The sequence below is a fragment of the Fringilla coelebs genome, assembly GCF_963513975.1.
Source record: "Fringilla coelebs genome assembly, chromosome: 2".
NCBI lineage: Eukaryota > Metazoa > Chordata > Aves > Passeriformes > Fringillidae > Fringilla > Fringilla coelebs.
Window position 1 is genome coordinate 89,813,969 of NC_140029.1, and position 19,510 is coordinate 89,833,478.

A 19,510-nucleotide genomic window follows, 5' to 3' on the forward strand; every position below is an offset into this window, starting at 1 on the left:
CTAGTTTTTGCTGGCATGGTAGAGTTTCTACTGCTGTGAGACCACACAGGCACACAAAACTGCATCTCCTCTTTATTTTGCAAATTCACAGTGGCAGTTCATGCAGTTAGAGAAACATTTGTATATTTTACTGAGATTTGCCATTTAGATTTTAGGCAAGTGCCTCTTTGCCCTATCCAGGTCCAGAGGGAGATTGTCTTTCTGGCATCTTCCTAGCCTTGGCTTGGAGGATAAGATGGGGTTCCCAGGTGGTCTCCTAAACAAATTAGTGATGTCTAAGAATGTCTGATTTTTAATACCAGCTCCATTCAACTTGGTAGCCCCCAGGCAGGATGTGTTTGGGAGATTCTGGTTTGGGAGGACTGGGACATAGTATAGGGAGCAGGTTTTTTTTTGGTTTTTATGTAACAGCCACATCCTTCCCCTTAATTAAGAGTATAAGGCAATTTATATGAGAATTTTGAAGTACTTTAAAGAGGCTTAACAATAATGTTCAGCTAACTGAAGCCAGCTGCTCCACATGGGAACTGAAAAGACTAAGAAATGTGTTTTGAATAATTAAAAATATGTCATAAATAACTTAAATGACTGTAGGAAGAGGAATGGAAAACTCCATCATCAGAACGCTGAGGCTCTCTGAATTAACCCAGTAGTTTAACAGCAAGATGGTTCATAGTTCAAACAGCTGCAGTTCCTTTATGTAACAGCTCCTCAGTCTTGCAGTGCAGGCTGCTCAAAGACTTAATCCTAGTATATCCATGTAGATAAAGGCATGGTGTCTTGGAAGATCTTTGGGGGGAAAAGAGAGAAAAATAAATTTAATCACTTTTCCTCACGTCCAGAATCTGGGAGCATTCAGTCCTGAGCGATGGCTGTCGTTACACAGTCTGTCAAGAAAATTCAGGATGGCAGAAGAAAGGTTGATGAAATGTAGTATTTACCAAACCAAGTGCCTCCTAAACTGTATAGGATGCTAAATACGTGCTGACCTCTTGAAAAAACAATCCTGCATATCTTGGAACCTAAGGATCAACATAAGTAAGATAATTTTGTCTCAGTTCCTCCATAATCACACGTGACTTCACAACACCAGACCGTGTGTGTATCAAAGGACGGCTGGGGAGGGGCTCCTCGCTCTGCAGTGCAAGGGGCTCTAAACCTTCAAGAGGCTCCCGGTGTATGGTCACAAAAGTGGTTGTGGCAGGATGAAGAGAAAGAGAGCACGTCACGTGTTTAGCCTAATTGCCTTTGTTAGTCTGTTACAAGTGTTGGGTTGTACCAGTCCCGTACAGCAGACCATCCATCTCCGCTCACGACACAGCAGCAGCTGCTGCGCACTGCCGGATTTCGAGGTGAATGGAAAACCACGGTAACGAGTCAACAGCACTTCCTCGCCCAGACCACAGGACGGGCCAGGCTGGAAGGGACCCCAGTGTGTCAGTGCTCCAACCTCCCTGCTCTAACAGGGTCATTGCCCCCACAGCACATGGCAGGATTGCCTCCAGAGGGTTCTCCAATGAGGGAGACTCCACAAGCTCTCTGGGCAACCTGTCCCAGTGCTCAGCCACTCGCACAGTGAAGAAGTTCCTCACGTTCAGGTGGAACTTGCTGTGCATCAGTTTCTGTCCTAGTGCTTGGCACCACCGAGGAGAGTCTCACATTCTCCTTTCAGGTACTTATAGACGTGGATGGGGTCCCCTCTCAGTCGTCTGAGCCTCTCGGGCTGGAGAGGCCCAGCTCCCTCAGCCTTTTCCCGTAGGAGCGATGCCCCAGTGCCCCGGTCACCCTCACTGCCCTCCGAGGAGACCGCCCGGGGCAGCCCCGCAGAGCCCGAAATGGCGGCGGGAGCGGGGCGGAAGTGCCGGGGCAGGCGGGCGGAAGCGGCTTCGCAGCCGGGCAGCGCCGCTTCCGGGGGCCGCGCGCGTCCGCTTCCCGCCGGAAGCGCCGGTGTGTGGGGTCCAAGATGGCGGCGGGGATGTACCTGGAGCACTACCTGGACAGTAAGAGCCGCCGGGGCGGGGCCGAGGCCGCGGCTGAGCCGGCCCGGGGGGCACGGACGGGCCGAGGGGCGGGGCCCCGCGGGGGCCAAGCGCTGCCCAGGGCGCCCGCGGTCTTCCCCGCCCCTCGGGCGCAGCCCGGCCCGGCCGTCGGGCGCTCGGTCCCCGGGCCGTGCGGAGAGGCCCCGTCCGTGGGGCATGGCTCGGCTGCTGCTGGTGCGGGAGCCCTGACACCGCGGCCCCGCGGCTGGTTTATCCCATGAGAAAGGAGCCCGGTGCAGCTCCAGCCGCCTCTCGGGAGCGGGAGCTTGGCTGTCAGTGGTTTCCCGGGGTAGACATCGAGCCGCAGATAACTTTTGGATCTGTGGGGCGGTAGTTATGGTAGTTTTCTACGCTGTTCAGTTTACAAATGCAGCCCCGTTTTTCTGGCCGAAGAGGAGCTCTGTAAATGCTAATGGAGTTGGCAACGTTATCAGAGCCCTCCTATGGTACCTCCTATTTTACCATCCTGCCTTAAGGTGCTTAAAACCTCGTCAAACTCTGTCCTTTGGGGATGAGACTTTCAGTGCATGTTTTACCCACGCGTTCTTAAAATAGCCGAGCAGATCCATCGGAGGAGTTGTTTTTCAATGAGTGGGCTAATGAGTTAAGATTGAATAACCTGTTTTTTGGGGAATGCCATTCTCACGTTTTCCTGCTTGTATAGTGCTGGCACTAGAGACAGGGGAGAATGTTCACGGGATGGTATCTTTAAAGCTGGGTGGTTGTGGTTAAGTGTCTTCTGCTTCAGTGCACCCAGCCAGTTACATCTCTCACTGTCTGCTTGCATATGCATGGAAAAAAAATGGAGTTTGGTTCTTCAGATGTCGTGTTACACCGGCTTTCTTCCAGCACAGAAATGATGAGGTGCTGATATGGACACAGGGTGTCTCGTTCTTTGCATCTTCAGTGCTCCTTTTGTCTTTAGGAAAGGAAATGTCTCTCTAAGAATGTTCAAGAACTATAATAAATTTCAGTGAAAGCTGAAAAGAAGCTGCAGTTGAACAGGCAAGGATCTAGGAGGTGCAAGGAAGAAGGCAAAAGCCAGGAAGAAGAGTTGAATGAGGAGGCAGGTTGGAGAGGAGCGATCACTCCGCTGCAGAAGGCTGCAGTTGACTGAGGCTCCTCAGCTGGGAGGAGAAGGGCTGGGAAGGATGAGAAAGAAGCAGATGGACAAGGAATAAGTGCATAGGGGGAATGCAGAGTTTTCCTGCTGGGAGGACAGAGGTGTATTTTGGGTAAGAGCTGCAGAGCAGAGATAAAGGAGCAAAAGCCTGGGATCTGCAGTTGGTGGGCAGGATGCAGCCCTGAGTGGGGAGAGGTACTGTAGGTACACAGCTGGAGAGAAGGGAAGGTTGGTGGCAGGAGAATGCTCCTGCCGGAGTCAAACACCTTGGAATCATGTCATCACAGTCAATTAAAATCAGCCAGCCTGGGAACTCTTCTTCCTCTCTTGTACAGGCATGAAGAGGAAATGCCAAAGTCTTCTCTCTCAGCTGAGGTTTGTGGTCCTGAGATTGGATTAGAAATTCTCATCCTGTTGAAGGTGGATATTGACACAGGAGAGTCACTGTTATTGTTGAGGTGACTTGCTTAAAAAAATAATGAAAGTGATATGCACAGTCTAAAAGTCCTTAAAAACCATCTGCTTACAAAGATTTTAGGAAGAACAAAACATTCATTCCTGTGATGGTTTAGCCTTTTTTGCTTACCCTTAAATCTCTAAGGCCTTTTTCAGTTTTGCCACATTACTTGCTGTTATTAGCCACTCATAAAACACTTGCTGTGCTTATTCTAGATTTCTTTCAGGAAAGCATGTATGTATGTATTGTGATACTTGGCATCAAAGAGCACCCAACACAGTCTTCAGTAAGTTAGGCTGCTGATAGGTAATAGCAAATATTTCTGATTACCCATATTGCTCTTCTCTAAGCCTGCTCTCCTCTCCTGGCCTTCTGCCTGAACTCCTGACTCTGTGGAAATGCATACAGTGTTTTAGACACGAGTCGTCTTCTTGATGCTATCTGATTGACAGCATTCAGTTTCCTACTTGCTGCTCCACTTTTTTTCCCACATTATTTCAGTGTTTTAAAAACACTCAGTTCTGTTTTAAAGTAGTTCACTAATATCCTAAAACTTGCTGAAATTTGATAGAAATAAACAGTCCAGAACTTTTGGTCATCTCTTATAAAAAGTGTCTAATTCTTAACTTACATCTGTGTCTTGGAACGGGATTCTTTTACTTAGTATAGTGCTCTTGCAGACACAGTTTTCAGTTGAATGTCTTTTTTCTTCCCACAGGTATTCTCTTTCCTGTGGTTTTCTATCTGGATCTGCTCAGGGAGTGAATGAGGAATGTGTGATGAAAGAGTGCAGTTATTTATAGGATCTCTTCATATCTTTGAATAAAGGAAGGTGTGTAAGGAGTTAAGTGAAAATCCCAGGAAGAAAAAAGGTGGCTTCCTGTTTAAAGCAACATATCACTCTGACAGTGAGTTTGGTGGGGTGTTTTTATGTTGTGAGTCCCACTTTGTACAAGTTTTCCTTGCTTGCATTGTGCTTCCCTCAGATTATGAGTGGAAATTTTTAGTCAGAGGAGCAGATGTGCAGAATGCTCATAGCTGCAGCTGGAGTCTGCCTTGAACAGATAATTCTGAAAAGTCATGCTCTGAAGCATTTTTGCACACTTCAAGAGCAGAGTTTGTAATTAGCTGGCCCTTTGGCTTTAATCTCTTGGCCTCAGTAAATCTTGTAGCCTTCATTCTGTTGGTGAGGGAAATGGGCCACTCCACTGCAGCATTGTAAAAACACTTTATTGTCACAATAGTAAACATCTTGAAAAGCTGGCTACAAAGTCAGTTTTCAGGTTGAGCTCTGGGTCTGAGCATGTGACTCTGTGTTGAGCAAAGAGAATAAAATAAAACTTTGAATCAGTGCTCAGTCACTGGGAGTGAGAAACACCTTGTATGAAACATCATGTGAGTAGGTAATTAAAACCTGTATGTTAAAATGCATGAGCAGTGTGACAAAGTTAGGCATACAGCCTCAGTTGTTTCACTTCATATATTTTGAGCCCTCTACTTTAGACATCTAAAGTTGATTTCTTTGTGGAAGTTAAGAAAAGTTCTCTTAGTAAAAGGTGTCTAGAAGCTTCTTAGGTCAGGTATTTCAGCAGCTTTTAAGTCTTCCTGTAATTTGAAACTGGGTTTAGACCTAGGATTAGGCATGCCCTTTCCTTGGATTTAAGCTGTTAATTACAAAGCAAATCTGAAATGTGTTATGCTCTTGGCAGATGCTTTTGCAGCAGAAAAATACACACATTCCTTCTGTGCTGAGCATCCTGACAGAGAAACTCCATATCTTGTCTGCTCTGATCACCTTCATTCCTTCGTCCTACTTACTGAGCCAAAGGATTCAGGGAATGGTAGAAGAGGAATGTGTCTTATTCCACTTTTCTTCCTGAGTGTTTTTCTCCAGTGGCTGAATTTAAACATAAAAAGATTTCCGTGTCTTCAAATATTGTCCTCCTCCTGGTTTTTAAACCATTTTATGCCCTGTTTTGAGGGGAGAAAGCAAGATTAAAAAGTGCTTTCCCTCAAGCAGTAACACAGTGCAGCTTTAGTAAGGGAAAACCTATGGGTGCAAAGGCGTTAGAGGTGTAGAAAAGGATGGAAGAAGAAGAAAGAAAACAGTGTTTTGTGATTAAAAGGTGGAATGTGCATAAAGACTCATGAGAAGAGTTTGTGCTTGCTCAAGCTTGAGTTACTGTGTTTGGCTCAGTGTTGGCCCTCAAGCAAGGTTAGAAATACTGTTGTGGAGGTGATGGAGATGACAGGCTGAGATGAGGAGACGGACTCAGCTGGTGAGTTAACATGGTACTATGTAGTCAATACACCTTGGGTTTTCCCCCTATTTTACACTGGTTAGGGAGGCATTGAATTTCCTTTGCTCCTTCTATTTGCATTTGTCAGTAGGCACATAGAGATGCACCCGTTCAGGGCCTGTCACTGCTAGAAAACTTATGCCAGCATAAGCACAGAGCACTAGAAGGATATGTCCTCATGGAAGTCATCTTTCTCCTACAACTGGCATGGGAATGTCCTTTTGTTCCTTGATAACTAGCTAACCTAGTAAAAGAGGATTTTTCTTTTCTTTTGGAATGGCCACATCTGTCTGGATTTTCTTCTGTACAGATTCATCAAATGAGGGTGTGATGAGTGTCATCATCTTAAAGATCTTAGAGGACATGGGTGTGCTGTTGGAAATTGCTGTAGGCAAGCCCTTGTTTCCTTCCCAGACCTGGCTGTATTCCAATTTCCCCAGCAGTTATTTTCTCTTGCATTCTCTACCTTCATTACTCTTATCCCCTCCCCAGTGTAGCATGCAGCCATACCCCTGTCCCTGCCTCTACAGTTTCACACATCATTCTTCAGAAATGCAAGTCTCTTAATAAATCATTTCTCTACTTGTCACTGTTCTAGTGTAGTGAAAGATGCCTTTCATCTTACAGAGACTTTGGATTAGTTACACCTGTGATGCACCACACATGATCTATGGAAAAATACAAAAGATTTCATGCAGGGGAGAGAATTTGGTGATTCATAGGCATCATTTGTTTCTGTGTGAAAGCTACTGGCACAGCCCACACTGAGCTGATACATTTAATGACCAATTCATTTAGAATTGGTTTTGTTGTTGGCTGATATTTTTATTGGAGCTGATACAAGATAGCTTTACATGGCAAAGCCTGCTGTGTTTTCTCTGTAGTTCTTCACTTACCAACTGCAAATCTGATGTCATTGTTTTGGCAAACAGCCCTGTGGTCTCTTTGGTGGTTGTCCCTGCCTTTGGAGGTCTGTGGCAGGCTGGAAATGCCAGGAGTGTTGCGAGTCTCATTCATTGTGTCAGTCTTTCAAGCCTTCCAAGCTTTTCAAATTCAAGGTTGATCTTTGATAAGAAAGATCCTTTTTCTGACCCTTAACAACATTCCCTGCTATCTTGTCTGTAGATGCTGTAGCATTGAGCTACTGTAATAAGACAACAAAAAGAGCCCTCCCTTCCTAAGAAATGGCCCCACACTTTGGGGGAGTATTGGGTTTCCATGGCTGACTGTCTCTGCTGACTGGTGCCCATTTCTTTGGACAGTGTCTGAAGCAGATGTGCTTGGGTGGACTGGTGCGCAGTGCATTGGCCCAAAGCTTGGGATATGCGGTATGGCCACAGAATTCCTGGGTGGCTGTGGCTAAATCAGTCTGCCATGCACCTAAGCACCCTCTTTGTAAAACTGTAGGTAGGGTTAACCCTTACCAAGGTGTTGTGAGGATAATGGTACAGGTTAGGATTTTTTATTGCAGCAGGGCTGACCATCTCTGAATAGAGGGAGAGGGATGTACTGTGCTCAGGCACCAATTTCAATAAAGATGCTTGTGTAAAAGTTTCAGTAAATACCTGTGTAGGAAGGTAATAGATTACTTGAGAGCACAGGACAGAGTAGAAGCAATAGTTTAAATGGGTGATACATTCTAAAAGCAGGGGTATAAAAGGCACCCTGCCCCCCCTAATGAGGGAGCAAGGAAGCTCCTGAAGATTGCTGCAAGCCAGTTGTCCTGCAGTGTACTTCAAGTGCTGCAAAATTATGAGAATCATGGAGTACCAAAAAGTCCAATGTGCTTCCCCGGCAAGATCCCAGCCAGTTTGCAGTCTTGGGGGCAAAGAACTTACCCTCTCATTGGGGTAGTCCCTGGGACAAGCAGGAATTTTTTAAATTGCCTTCAGCCATGTGGTGTCTAAAGTGTTTGCTGAAATCTAAGCTGTTCAATAAAGCAACTGTGGTTATGTTTCAAAATGTCTTTTCCCATTTTTTAATAAAATTTACACATACATCTAAACATGGTGGGCGAACAGATGTCTTGGGAAAGGTACTGTGTGTTTGGATGGTCCTTGGTGCTATTGATCTGTTTTTAGGACTTTGGGCAGCACAAATCCATTGTTTGGCACAGCACAGACGTGCTGCAGAGGATTGAAGCACAATTGAAGTTATCAGGCTGTGTAGGCTTGCTCTCTGCGTTTGTGTGTCACAGTTAACATCTGAATTAAGGAGCTGAAGTTTAAATATCAGTTGCCTGCACCTGACAGCCCACGTGCATTTCTAAAAAGAAGTAAATAAAATAATAATTATAGGAGAGGGAAAAAAGTGGTGTTGGATTCTGACTTTTGGAGAGAGAGTGTGTGGTTCTGAAGGGAGAAGACAGCATGGTCATGGATGCCTGTGGAAGAATGAACAGGGGAAAGAATGACAGGAAAAGAGGAGAGTAAAAGAGATGAAAAAAGAATGGGCTTAGTGAAGGGATAACATGTGAGGAGAGAAAAGACGAGGGTAGGTAGAGAGACTTTAGCTTGTGATCAGAAATGGAAACAAGGTAAGAAAAGGAAGGAATGAAAAAGATGCACGCAGAGAGCTGCATCAGTGATTTTCAGGATAATCAGACCATGAGAGGAATGAGTAGGGCTGCAGTAGGCTTCTGTATGGATCTGTGCAATGAGTCCATTAGGAAAAGCCTTGCCAGCAGGTTGAGGCAGGAATCCTGCCCATCTACTCAGCCCCCGTGAGGCTCCTGTGGAGTGCAGTGTCCACTTCTGGTCTCCTCATTAAAGAGAGACATGGAGCTCCTGGAGCCTGTCCGGCAGAGGGGAATGAGGATGATTTGGAGACTGGAGCATCTCTCTTGTGTGGAAAGGCTGAGGGAGCTGGGCCTGTTAGCCTTTGGAAGAGATGTCTGAGAGAGGGTCAATGTCTACAAACACCTGCAGGGAGGGTGTTGAGGGTGGATCCAGGCTCTTCTCAGTGGTGCCAAACACTGGTGCCATTGCCACAGGGCAATGGGCAGAAACTGATGAACAGGAATCTCCAACTGAACATGAGGAAGAACTTCTTTACTATGTGGGTGACCAAGCGCTAGAAGAGATTCCCCCACTAAGGCTGTGGTGGCTCCCTCTCCGGACATATTGCAGAACCGGCTGGAGGCAATCCTGTGCCGTGTGCTCTGGGGTGGGACCAGATGATCACTGTGATCCCTTCCAGGCTCACCCATTCCATTCTGTGATTCTGTGACACAGTTGCATTACTGCCAGCCCATGCTTTGGGCCAAGCTGCTGGTCTTGCTAGCACTTTCTTCCCTGTACATTTTCACCATCCTCCTGTTCCTCTCCTGCTGCTGTGCCATTTGTGTGGAAAGAGGGCCTCGCTTTTTTTTATTTTTCTCTCTATTGTTGCGTATCATCACTCTTCTCTAGTGATCAAATATGTCTCTAGGGTGTTCTTTCTTTACAATTATCAGTTTCATAATCTGAGAATTACGTGGGTATTTTATGATAGATAGTATTTAGTCATGATGATTTTAGGTGAATCTTACTAAGATGAAAGAGGAAAATTAATTGAGAGGAAAAAAAGGAGAAAAGCAGGAGGAAATGAAATTACATAAATAGAGTGAATATTTTTTTAGAAATAGTGAGGGAAAGTGTGGTGGTAGGAAATGGAGACTCAAATCTAATTTTTTTTTTAATGGCACTTAGAGAGTGATAATGTCTGGTAGCCAGCACAGCACAGGTCAAGCAATTTCAGCAAGTGTTCTGTCCCCTGTGATAAATTCTGTGATGCAGAGAATCACTTCTGTTTAAGGCTATGCAAGAGCTTTGGAGTTAAGCTGCAGATAGTAGAAAACATCCCCACAGCTAGATTAAGTTATGTACCATACAAATAGTTTGTTGCTCAGTTATAACTTGCTTATCTGCAGCTTTATCTTGTTATGCTTTTTGTGATTGCCAGACTCTCTCTGGATCATAATTTGTAATGGTCTGCTCAGCTTCCTTCCACGTTCAGTTGAACAGATAAAGTATCTTTGTAGCAGTTCTGATTATAAAGTCACTGTACTGTCACTTGTTTCATTTTCTCCATTTATTGACGAAGCAGTGGCAGAACATTTGTCCAATAATAGATTTGCAGAGTGGAATGTTTTGCTGTGGTTTTAGGAAATCATTTTGCTGGTTTTAGCAGGGAAGGAATTCAACTGGCAGGGGTTTGTCTCGTCAGCCCCAGTGGAAGCCTGCCCAGCTAATGAGCCTCTGGAAGATCATGGCTCAGGTTTGCTCAGCCAGAGCCAGGTGACAGCCCTCCCCACACTGCCAGAGCCCCCAGGAGCAGGGGGCTGGAGGCAGGAAAGGAGGCAGGGGAGCCACTGGCCTGGCTGAGGGGCTGGCACTGAGAGGAGCAGGCTCTGGGGAGAGAGGGGCTCTCAGGGGTGGGGGGCACAGGCTGAACAGCCAAGGCCGGGCACGTAGAGGCAAAAGAAAGACAGACAGATGTTGTCCAGACAAGGGCATCTGCTGGCATCAGTGGTGGTGGCATATTTTTACAGTGATGTCTGTAAAAACTAGAGCACAGTTCCTTTCAGGTTGTGTAGCCGAATCAAACTCCTGTTTGAGTTTCTCCTGGTGCAAGAATATCACTGTGAAATGTGACCCTAACCTCATGTGGGGTTGTTCTGCCCACACAGTAGCATCCTACTGGTTTTTGTGCTGGCTCAGGAGCATGCTCTATCTAAAGGCTTCTAGCCCTGCTGAGGAAAGCTGACAGTACCTGGTGGAATTTGTGCTTTTACCATCTGTCCTTTTCAGAAGAGAAAAAGAAATTACATTAATCTTTTCTAAAAACCACAAAGTTCAGAATTTAGAAGCTGTGATCTTCCAGGATTAATAAACTCAATATAAATTTGACATATTGTGTGCAGTGCAGGAAGAGCTTCTGTTTTCCTCTAGAGGATACCTGTCTTGTCTTCTGCAGCTAGTGCTTGGAGAGGAATGAAAAGCAGCGTGCTGCAGTATGACCCATGTTTCATTTGCTGTATAAATTGAAAGGTTTAGAGTTGATGAGGCTGGGGATTGCAGGAGGAAAAAAGGCATGGTCTCTAGATTCCCAAGCTGAATTTCATCCCTGCCACAAGCTCCCTCTATAAGCAATAATAATTTTCAGCATTGTGTCCCCCTCGTGTTCTGAGATGCTTTTTCGAACCGTAGGGATGTAATCCAGTAGTCAGCTGCTTAAACCTTGTGTGAAGTCTGTCATGCTGAACAAACATGGAGGTATCAAATTCAGGATGTGCCTACAGACTTAATTTTGCTGCTTAGTAATTTTTCAGAATTTGAATTTGCACTGCTAACTGTCCTTGAATGCAGAGGGGTGAAGTGTATGTGCTGTGGATTATGGATCTGGGTACTAAGGACACCTACTACCTGAGCATTTCTCAGGTAACTAAATCAGAAATGGCCATAGAAATCTGTTAAATCAGCAGCTTGATTGCTCCTAAGTATTCTGTATGTAACTTCTTATTGTTCTGTTTGGGCAAAAGTCTAAGTAAAAGGAACAACTTTAGTGCTCAGCAAGGCCCACAGTTGGTTTTACCTCTTTTAGGAATTAATTTCACGTCCTGTTATGTAGTACTTGTTAAAACTTGTTAAAACCTTCCCCTTGCATACAGAACCTTCCCTGTCAACTGGTTGCTCTTCAGGGATGTGGAAAGGCATTGATTGCTATAGAAATATGTGCAGAGAAAATAGAGATTGCTGCCTGAACTGATGTGTTGGACAGGTTTGGTGAAGGCCAGACACACCTCCAGTTGCACTCCATGTGAGCTGCAGAGCGAGTTCAGGAAGCTCAGACATGCTTCTGTTGTGTGTGTGAAGAGCTTTCCCCAACATCTTATTTTTTAAACCTTCAAGAGAGATTTATTCTTTTCATTAGGTATAAAGGTGACAGTAATCAGGCTTAGACTTCAGGTCAATGCAGTGACACTAGATCTTGTTTTGATTAGACAGGCATGGAAAAATGAGAATTGTTTTTACCAGCTTTGCCAGTTGAGCATCTGGTGATGCCTGGGGGGTGAGTAGCATAGTGCATTGAAAATTAATTGACTATCAACTTCACATTGCTCATTCAGAGCCCTACAAACGTTTATTATTCACGATGTGTGGCATCCTTCCAGGTGTTGGACACACCACACTGAGATGACAGTGCAGAAGGCACAACAAGTTACAAGTCACAAGGGGTTAAGACTGCTCTCTGTTCCCCATGCCATCTCAGACTTGATCTTTGCTCTGCCCAAAGTGTCTACTGACCGCTATATGTTAAATGAATGCATTAAACAGACTCACTTTTCAGTGAATTAGCGTTTGATCAACTTAATTTTTACATCCTTGTGTAGAAAGAAATGGCTTTATTCACCAGCTGTTGTGGTGTTTTTTTCATTACTGAGTGGAGTTTTTGGATGGAGATGTTGTATTATAGTGACTGACGCTCATTACAGATTTTGGGTTTCTGCTTTCTTAGTGTGGACCTTTCTGCATGGCAGCAGTTTTCTGCTAACTAATATGTATTCTAGAACTATGCTTCTGCATTAAATATATCACATTTTTATAGTCTGTCTCCTTTGGGGCCGGCAACAAATGGAAGCAGGCTGATGTGCACCAGGGGTGTGTATGTGTGTGTGTTTGGTTAGCTTTGTTCCTGCCTTGGCATCGTGGACAAGAGCCTGATTTCTCCATGTATTCTCCTTTCTCTGCAGGTATTGAGAACCTGCCATTTGAATTACAGAGAAACTTCCAGCTCATGCGAGATCTGGATCAGAGGACAGAAGGTGAGGATCAGGGATGGTTTTGTTGCCAAGACAAGGAGTATGTAGCTTGACCAGCTTTTCTTTGCTTTGCCTTTGTCATGGGGATCTCCAGGCAGGGGAGGAGGCCTGGAGCGGCTCCAGTCACTCAGTCTCTCCTGATGGAGGGCACCGTGGTGTGTGTGGTGTTCGTGTATTTAATGTCTCACTTCTTTCAGACCTCAAGTCAGAGATTGATAAGTTGGCCACGGAGTATATCAGCAATGCACGGACTTTGTCTTCGGAGGAAAAACTGGGGCTTCTCAAGCAAATCCAGGAGGCCTATGGGAAGTGCAAGGAATTTGGGGACGACAAGGTTCAGCTGGCTATGCAGACCTACGAGATGGTATGAAGGGAAGTGTCTCGTGCTTATCATGTGAACGCCCAAACTAAAGCTGCCCATCTCGCAAGGCCCTGATCTCTCATTTTTAGACCATGCCCACTCTTGCTCCTCGGCTCTTTAGTGCAAGCCCCCTGCCCCTTTGTCCCCTCTTTGTCCTCTCTCTGCCTTCCTGGGCTCTGTCCTGTGGTAACCCCTCCCACTGCTGTCCTTGCAGGTCGATAAGCACATCCGGCGGCTGGACACAGACCTCGCTCGCTTTGAAGCAGACCTGAAGGAGAAGCAGATAGAGTCGAGTGACTATGACAGTTCTTCCAGCAAGGGCAAGAAGAGTGAGTACCACCACTGGGCTGCAGATTGATTCAGGAGGCAGCCAAGTGACTATGGAAGTGGTGGGGATGAAGGCAGGCACTGGAGTGGTGCAGATCAAAGACTGTTGCGCTGGAGTCTGAAGGACAGGTAAAAGATGGTGACTGGGCTCTTCTCGTGGGAGCGTATTCAAGGCTGCTAGATCAATTCAGATGGGGTGCACGGCCCACAGCCAGTATGCACTCCAAAGCAGGAGCGCGTTTTAGTGCTGCAGAGGTTGTCACTGTCAGGGGTCTGTTTTGGTGGGGTGACAGATGCAACACCTTTTTCTCTTCTTACCAGAGGGCCGAGCCCAGAAAGAGAAAAAAGCTGCCCGTGCTCGCTCCAAAGGGAAAAACTCTGACGAGGAAGCACCAAAAACTGCCCAAAAGAAACTGAAGCTCGTCCGCACGTAAGTGTTTAAGGGACTTGAGGGAATGAGAAGCAGCACTGGAAATCAGACCAAGGCAGGTCTAGCCAGGCTTCCCTGAGATCCCCAGACTGGAACTGTGTGTCCTCTGTCCCTTCTTGGGAAGCAAGAGGAAGGAAACTTTTTTATTCTTTCAGGGAGTGTGGGTTGAAGGGGAGAGCAGGTCCCCTTGGGTGTATGTACTTAAAAAAGAGAAGTCTCTGTCTCTGGCAAGCAAGGGCACTGTCTTGGGACACACAAAGGTACTCAAAGCCAGTTATTTTGCTGACTTCTGTTATTCCTGTCCTGCAGTAGCACAGAGTATGGGATGCCTTCTGTCACCTTTGGAAATGTGCACCCCTCGGATGTACTGGATATGCCAGTGGACCCCAATGAGCCCACTTACTGCCTCTGCCACCAGGTCTCCTATGGGGAGATGATTGGCTGTGACAACCCAGATGTAAGAGCCTGCACATGGTGGGAATGGGGGGAATGGAGTGGAGATGAGTCTTGCATGGAAAGTCTTGTCCTGCTTGGGTGGGCCCTGAGACAGCAAGCAGTGACAAGGAGAGGGCTTACCTCAGGTAGTTGGGATGGGCAGAGATGTGGCTGGCAAGGACCTCTGAAGTGCTTCTCTCTTCAGGGTTTTCCTTAAAATGTTTTTGTGTCCCTAAACTTAGCAAGGGAGAGAAGGGGAGTTCTCCTTGCTAACAGTGTGTAGGTTGGGTGTGAATATTCAATCCTTGATCACTGCCAGGGATTTTGGAGTTTGTGATTAAATGCTGGGAAACTCTGGTAGCCCAAAAGCAACAATTTCAAAAGGAAACTGCTCTTTAACTGGCTGCTCTTCATCCCAACAGTGTTCCATTGAATGGTTTCATTTTGCCTGTGTGGGTCTGACAACAAAACCAAGAGGAAAATGGTGAGTGAAGCAGCCTGGGGGGCCCATTTGACCTTTGCAAAGGGGAGGTCCTTGGTAGCAGGGGAAAAAGTACTATATATACACACTTAGAAGATGCCATTAAAAGGAAAATTTGAATTAAGGCTTTGTCAGGGACCTTGGAAAAGGTCTTTTGGGACCATGCACTTGAGGCTCATGTCATGCCCTAAATGTTGGCTTTGTACTTCCCTTTCTAACAGGTTCTGCCCTCGCTGTTCCCAGGAGAGGAAGAAGAAGTAAATTCACAGGAGACCTCAGTACTGCTGCAGGAGCTCTCTTCCCCCTGCCAGGGCCTCGTCCCAGTTCCTCCAGCCCTTGGGGCCTTGGCTGAAGGGAAGTCTTGCCCTGTTTGTGGTTTGGGCCATCCCTGGAATGGTGTGTACCCTCACGGTGGTTCCTGTGTGTTCTGTATCCCTGGTTGCTTCTGAGTCCTTAAGGGAGGCCCTCTCTGTGTACTATTCCAAACAGGTCTCTGAACCTCAAAGGGAATGAATGAGGGCACCAGGGTAGCCACCAGATTCCCAGGGATTCAGGTAGCCCCTGATTTTCCTTGGCTTTCCTTCAGCCTCCTCAGAGTTCATTGCCTGTTCTCTGCTTAGAGAACAAGGCTATGGGATGGGGGAAGGAAAGGAGGTAAGTCTTCAGCATTTTAGGTCATTTCATTTTCCTGGATCTTTTTCAGGAGAGAGGGAGTAACCAGGCTACTTCTTAATCTAGTGGGCTGGTTGAGAGACTGAAAACCTGATGTTCTCCCTGTCTTTAACCATTCCACTGCTGGCATTGAGCAGCCTCTTTTGTAGGGGAGAGGAGGAGGCAGAGGGATGTTTAGAGCTAGCTTTGTCTCTCTTATTCCTGGGGTAAACCTGCTGGTCTGGGAAGCACTCTGTGTGAAGGAGGAAGAATTTCTGACCACGTGGGGAGAAATGGCTTGGTCCAGTCTGTCTTCCGGCTTCAAAATTCTGCCTTCCTCTTGTGTAGTGGTGCTTCTCCATGACGCTGATGGTGGGAAGTTTGGGGATTTAGATCCCACTTGTATAATACAGAATAAAATAAAATTCATTGAAACCAATGCTCTGTTTGTCACCTTGATGTCACCTCCAAAATAAACTGCAGCAATCGGTCTCTAGTTTTTCTTTCTTAGCTCCGCATTTATTGTAAATGGTGAACGTGGTGCAGCTTTTTCATGTAGCAATGCTGTCACTAAAAGGTGACATTCTGCATAGGTCAGGCTTGAAAATGTACCTCATGTACTTGCAGAAAGCTACTGAGCTTTCTCGTGGCTGTGAAAAATACCTGCCCCTGCAGTCATGCCCTCACAAGAAGGTGAACATTTATTCCCACTATTGTTTGATCATTTACTTCATTAGTTGCCTTCTCTTAAATGAGGAGGAGTGGAGGTGGCAAAGGGCAACCCTCTGTCTGTTGGGCAGCACAGCTGAGAAGATAAGCCATCAGGACAAACCACATGCCTCCAAGAAGGTGGATGGGTTTTCCAGACACACTGATAGCTTGCTTCCAGTAGGTCACAGTCACCTTGCCAGAAACTCTGGCTGCTCTTACTAACATAACATTAGGCTCCAAACCAATTCCTGAAGATCTGCAGTCTGAAGGTCTGTAGTGTCTGCAGATAGCTGTGAGGAGATGGCCCATACCGAAGCTCCTCTTTATTGGCACAGCCTGGAGACTGACAAACCAAGTCTTCTTCCTCCTTGTGGTCTGCTCACCAGGCAGGTTTAAGCCTTCTACCTGAAACATGGAACGTTTTGCTCACCCAAATTACTCATATGAGGATCCATGGAGTATTTTGCTGGTTTAGTTATGAAGCCAAAGCTCTGCTTGGGTTCAGAGGACAGTGTGGGTTAAGATCAATGCTACTCCCACCTTGTCATTGCATGGGGACCCTGGCAGCCCTCAGCTCAGAAGCTGGTGTTGTTTTCTGTTCAAGTGAGTTAGCACTGAGTCGGTCTTTGCCTTTGCCTCGAGAAGGGACGTTCATTCTGTTTTTCTGTTCATTCTGCACAGAAAAAAGGATGAGTTCTTCCCCAGGCTGTGGCTTATATGGTTTGTGGTACCCCTGCCACAGTCTGAATCTCGATCCCCAGATTGTATTACACCACTTCCTGAGGTTTACTTTCTTAAAGAGAGGAGAAGCAAATTCTGGAAGATGTTGGCCATCTCTGGTATGGTTTTAGTGACAGGGAGACTCTGCCATGATCCAGTGGGTGAGCAGGCTGTGGCAGGAGAACTCATCTCTTCAGCTGGGGGTTACTCGGACATCTACTGGTGCTCAACTGACAGAAGAAATGGTGGATGTGGCCTGAACTGGAAAATGGGCTTTGGGCAGGGGACAGGGGTGATGAAGGATGGAAACTGCTCCAAGCAGCTTGGTTTGGATGGATAGGACACGGGATTTAATGGCCAGCAGTAGCAGCAAGCTCTCTAGGAACTATGGGCCAGAGAGGTGTTTGAAGCACAAGCCAGCAGCAAGGAGCATTCCAGAGACTTCTGCTGCTACAGAGGGAATGCTCTGACTTGTGCAATGAGACAACTTTGACCAAAATTTGGATAAAACCTGGGCATTTTTCAGTGGGTTGCAAGTGTAAATGCACATGAAAGCACTTAAAAGCTAACCTTGGAAGAGAGGGAATAAGGGCAATAGCTGTGCAATATTTAATCACCAGAGGAGGAAAAGAACCAGCAGAAGCTAGAAAATACAAAGTACAAAAATTAAGCCAGTGGGAACAAAGCCTGTAAGTGACAAGGCTGGAAACATGAGCAGCTTTTTTTAGAATGCCTTTTGTTTTTTATATAATTGAACATGGCACTTGTCCATTACTGACTGGAGATAGCAGAATTGTTTGTAATGAGAGGAGGGGAAGTGTTCTGTAAATATTTATTCTGTGCTGGTGCTGGTGTCATATGGGGATGGTGTACTTCCTAGGCAAACAGTAAAGAAGGGTTTTAAATGGCACCTCTTGGGGCAAAGACTTTTTTGATCATCAGTCCTCAATAAATGGTGTTTGTCATCCTGTGAAAGCCACCTGGAGGCATCTATGGGTTGATCTCTGTCAGACTCTGGACTGCTTAGGAAAACCTATGAGGCTGGAAAAGAGCCAGCTCTTTTTTGGTCCTTAATGATGTCAAGAAGGCTGCCACAACAGTCCAGATGTGAAATACTGGAACAGCAGGGAAGTAAATTGCTTCTCTCTAAAACAAGCAAGAAATCCAGGTCAACAAAATAAAATCAGTTTGACAAGAAGTAGCCAAAAAATCTGTCAAAAATTACTTGAATGTTTTTTTTTTTTTTGAGATCCTTGTTAATAGTTACCTGGATCACTGTAGTGGTAATGGGATCTGAGAAGTTTACTTCTCCTAGAATTGAAGTGCTTAAAGCAGGGATATACTCAGTTAAAGTAATCATGAACTCTGTTACAGAACTGGCTAGCTTGCAGATTTCCTGGAACAGCTGTCAGTGCAACATAAACACTTTCTAAAATGGTGCTGGAGAAATTGCCCTTTTAGAGTGATTGGAAATATCCTAGTTGATGAGTGGAGTCAAGTCTGAGTTTCAGGAGGCTGGAGCCATAGAGCGTGACAGGAGGGAAGAATTTTGCAGCCTTGTTAAGCCCATTTATTAATAATAATTGGTCCTGCACACAAAGGACCAATTTATCTTGCCCAGTTTGATTGCCCCATCTGTGGGCATCTTTCCTCAGTAGCTGGGCAAATGTGCTGACGAGGATGTTCAGCAAAGTATTTCCCTTTCCAAGGAGCAGACGTGCTCCTCAGGCTCCCATCCCTCAGGCTCTGCCACCACCATGTCCATGGCATGGGAGCCATCCCAGCCACGGCTGTCACCTCCCAGCAGTGGGGCCACCTTCCTCTCCTGCTTGTGAATAAACTCAGCCCACAGCTCAGCAACGCCCAGCCTTTGGTTAGGCACTCTTCAGACATTACTTGCCTAACCACCACCCAGAGCTGTGTGCTGGGCGCTCTCTCACCATCACATATATTCAATTCAAATGTTGCCCAAATCAGCCCGGAGGTCTCAAGCTGGCAGTGGAAGACATTCCCAAGAGAGAGCTTGCTCATACAGACTGAAGATAAGCCCATCTCCTCCCAGACCTGCCTGGTTTGAAAATTTCTGAGCCGTTCTGCTTTCTATAATCAGCCACAGTTCTGCTTTCTCCCTGCCAGTGTGAAGACATTGAGAGCCTGAGTGGCAACATCTGCTCTAAAGATCTGGCTGTAGGCAAGGGAGACTGCAGCACTGAAAGAGTTAAAGACTAAAAGAAGGAAACGAAATGTCCTACCTTTCTTTCCAAAGACAACTGAAGGAAGTTTCTCCAACTCTGCTTCCTATTAGTTACAGTATCAGAAGAAATAAAGCTGTTTTTATCTAATAAAATGAATTTCATTTATAAAAATAGTCAAACATCTTGATTAATTTATGCTAATTTATGTTTATTTTCCTGAATGCATAAAAGAAACTAGGAGTGTTAGTTTTAGAAAAACACATTTGTGCCCAAGGCTTAAGGACAGGCAAAGCTGTGACAAACACTAAGCTCCTACATCTTGGTGTGACAGAAATGTTCAGCAAGGTGTCCCCTTCAGTCTGTTTCTGCAGGTGTGCCATTTAATTTCAGTGGGCTGGGTTGCTGCCACTGAAGAAACAACTCATTCAAAACTGAAACCCCATCTGGGAGTAGCAAAGGAATTATTTTTTACACATTG

The 19,510-nt window shown here is 45.8% G+C and overlaps 1 protein-coding gene across 5 annotated transcripts; it reads left to right on the forward strand.

Moving 5' to 3' along the window:
* Positions 1-1,948: 1,948 nt before the first annotated feature.
* Positions 1,949-15,854, forward strand: ING4 (inhibitor of growth family member 4). 5 transcript variants are annotated; one of them, XR_014617009.1, is made up of 10 exons: positions 1,949-2,000; positions 12,653-12,724; positions 12,919-13,085; positions 13,297-13,411; positions 13,731-13,839; positions 14,149-14,296; positions 14,697-14,758; positions 14,977-15,151; positions 15,245-15,309; positions 15,459-15,854. XR_014617009.1 is itself a non-coding variant. In XM_084226466.1 (8 exons), the coding sequence occupies exons 1-8, from the start codon at positions 1,964-1,966 to the stop codon at positions 15,014-15,016; spliced, it is 750 nt and encodes a 249-aa protein (XP_084082592.1). In that variant the 5' UTR covers positions 1,949-1,963; the 3' UTR covers positions 15,017-15,854. The 5 variants fall into 5 exon arrangements, 2 of the variants coding, with proteins under 2 accessions (XP_084082592.1, XP_084082593.1); XR_014617007.1 differs by having other exon boundaries at positions 14,977-15,309; XR_014617008.1 differs by having other exon boundaries at positions 15,245-15,854.
* Positions 15,855-19,510: the final 3,656 nt, after the last annotated feature.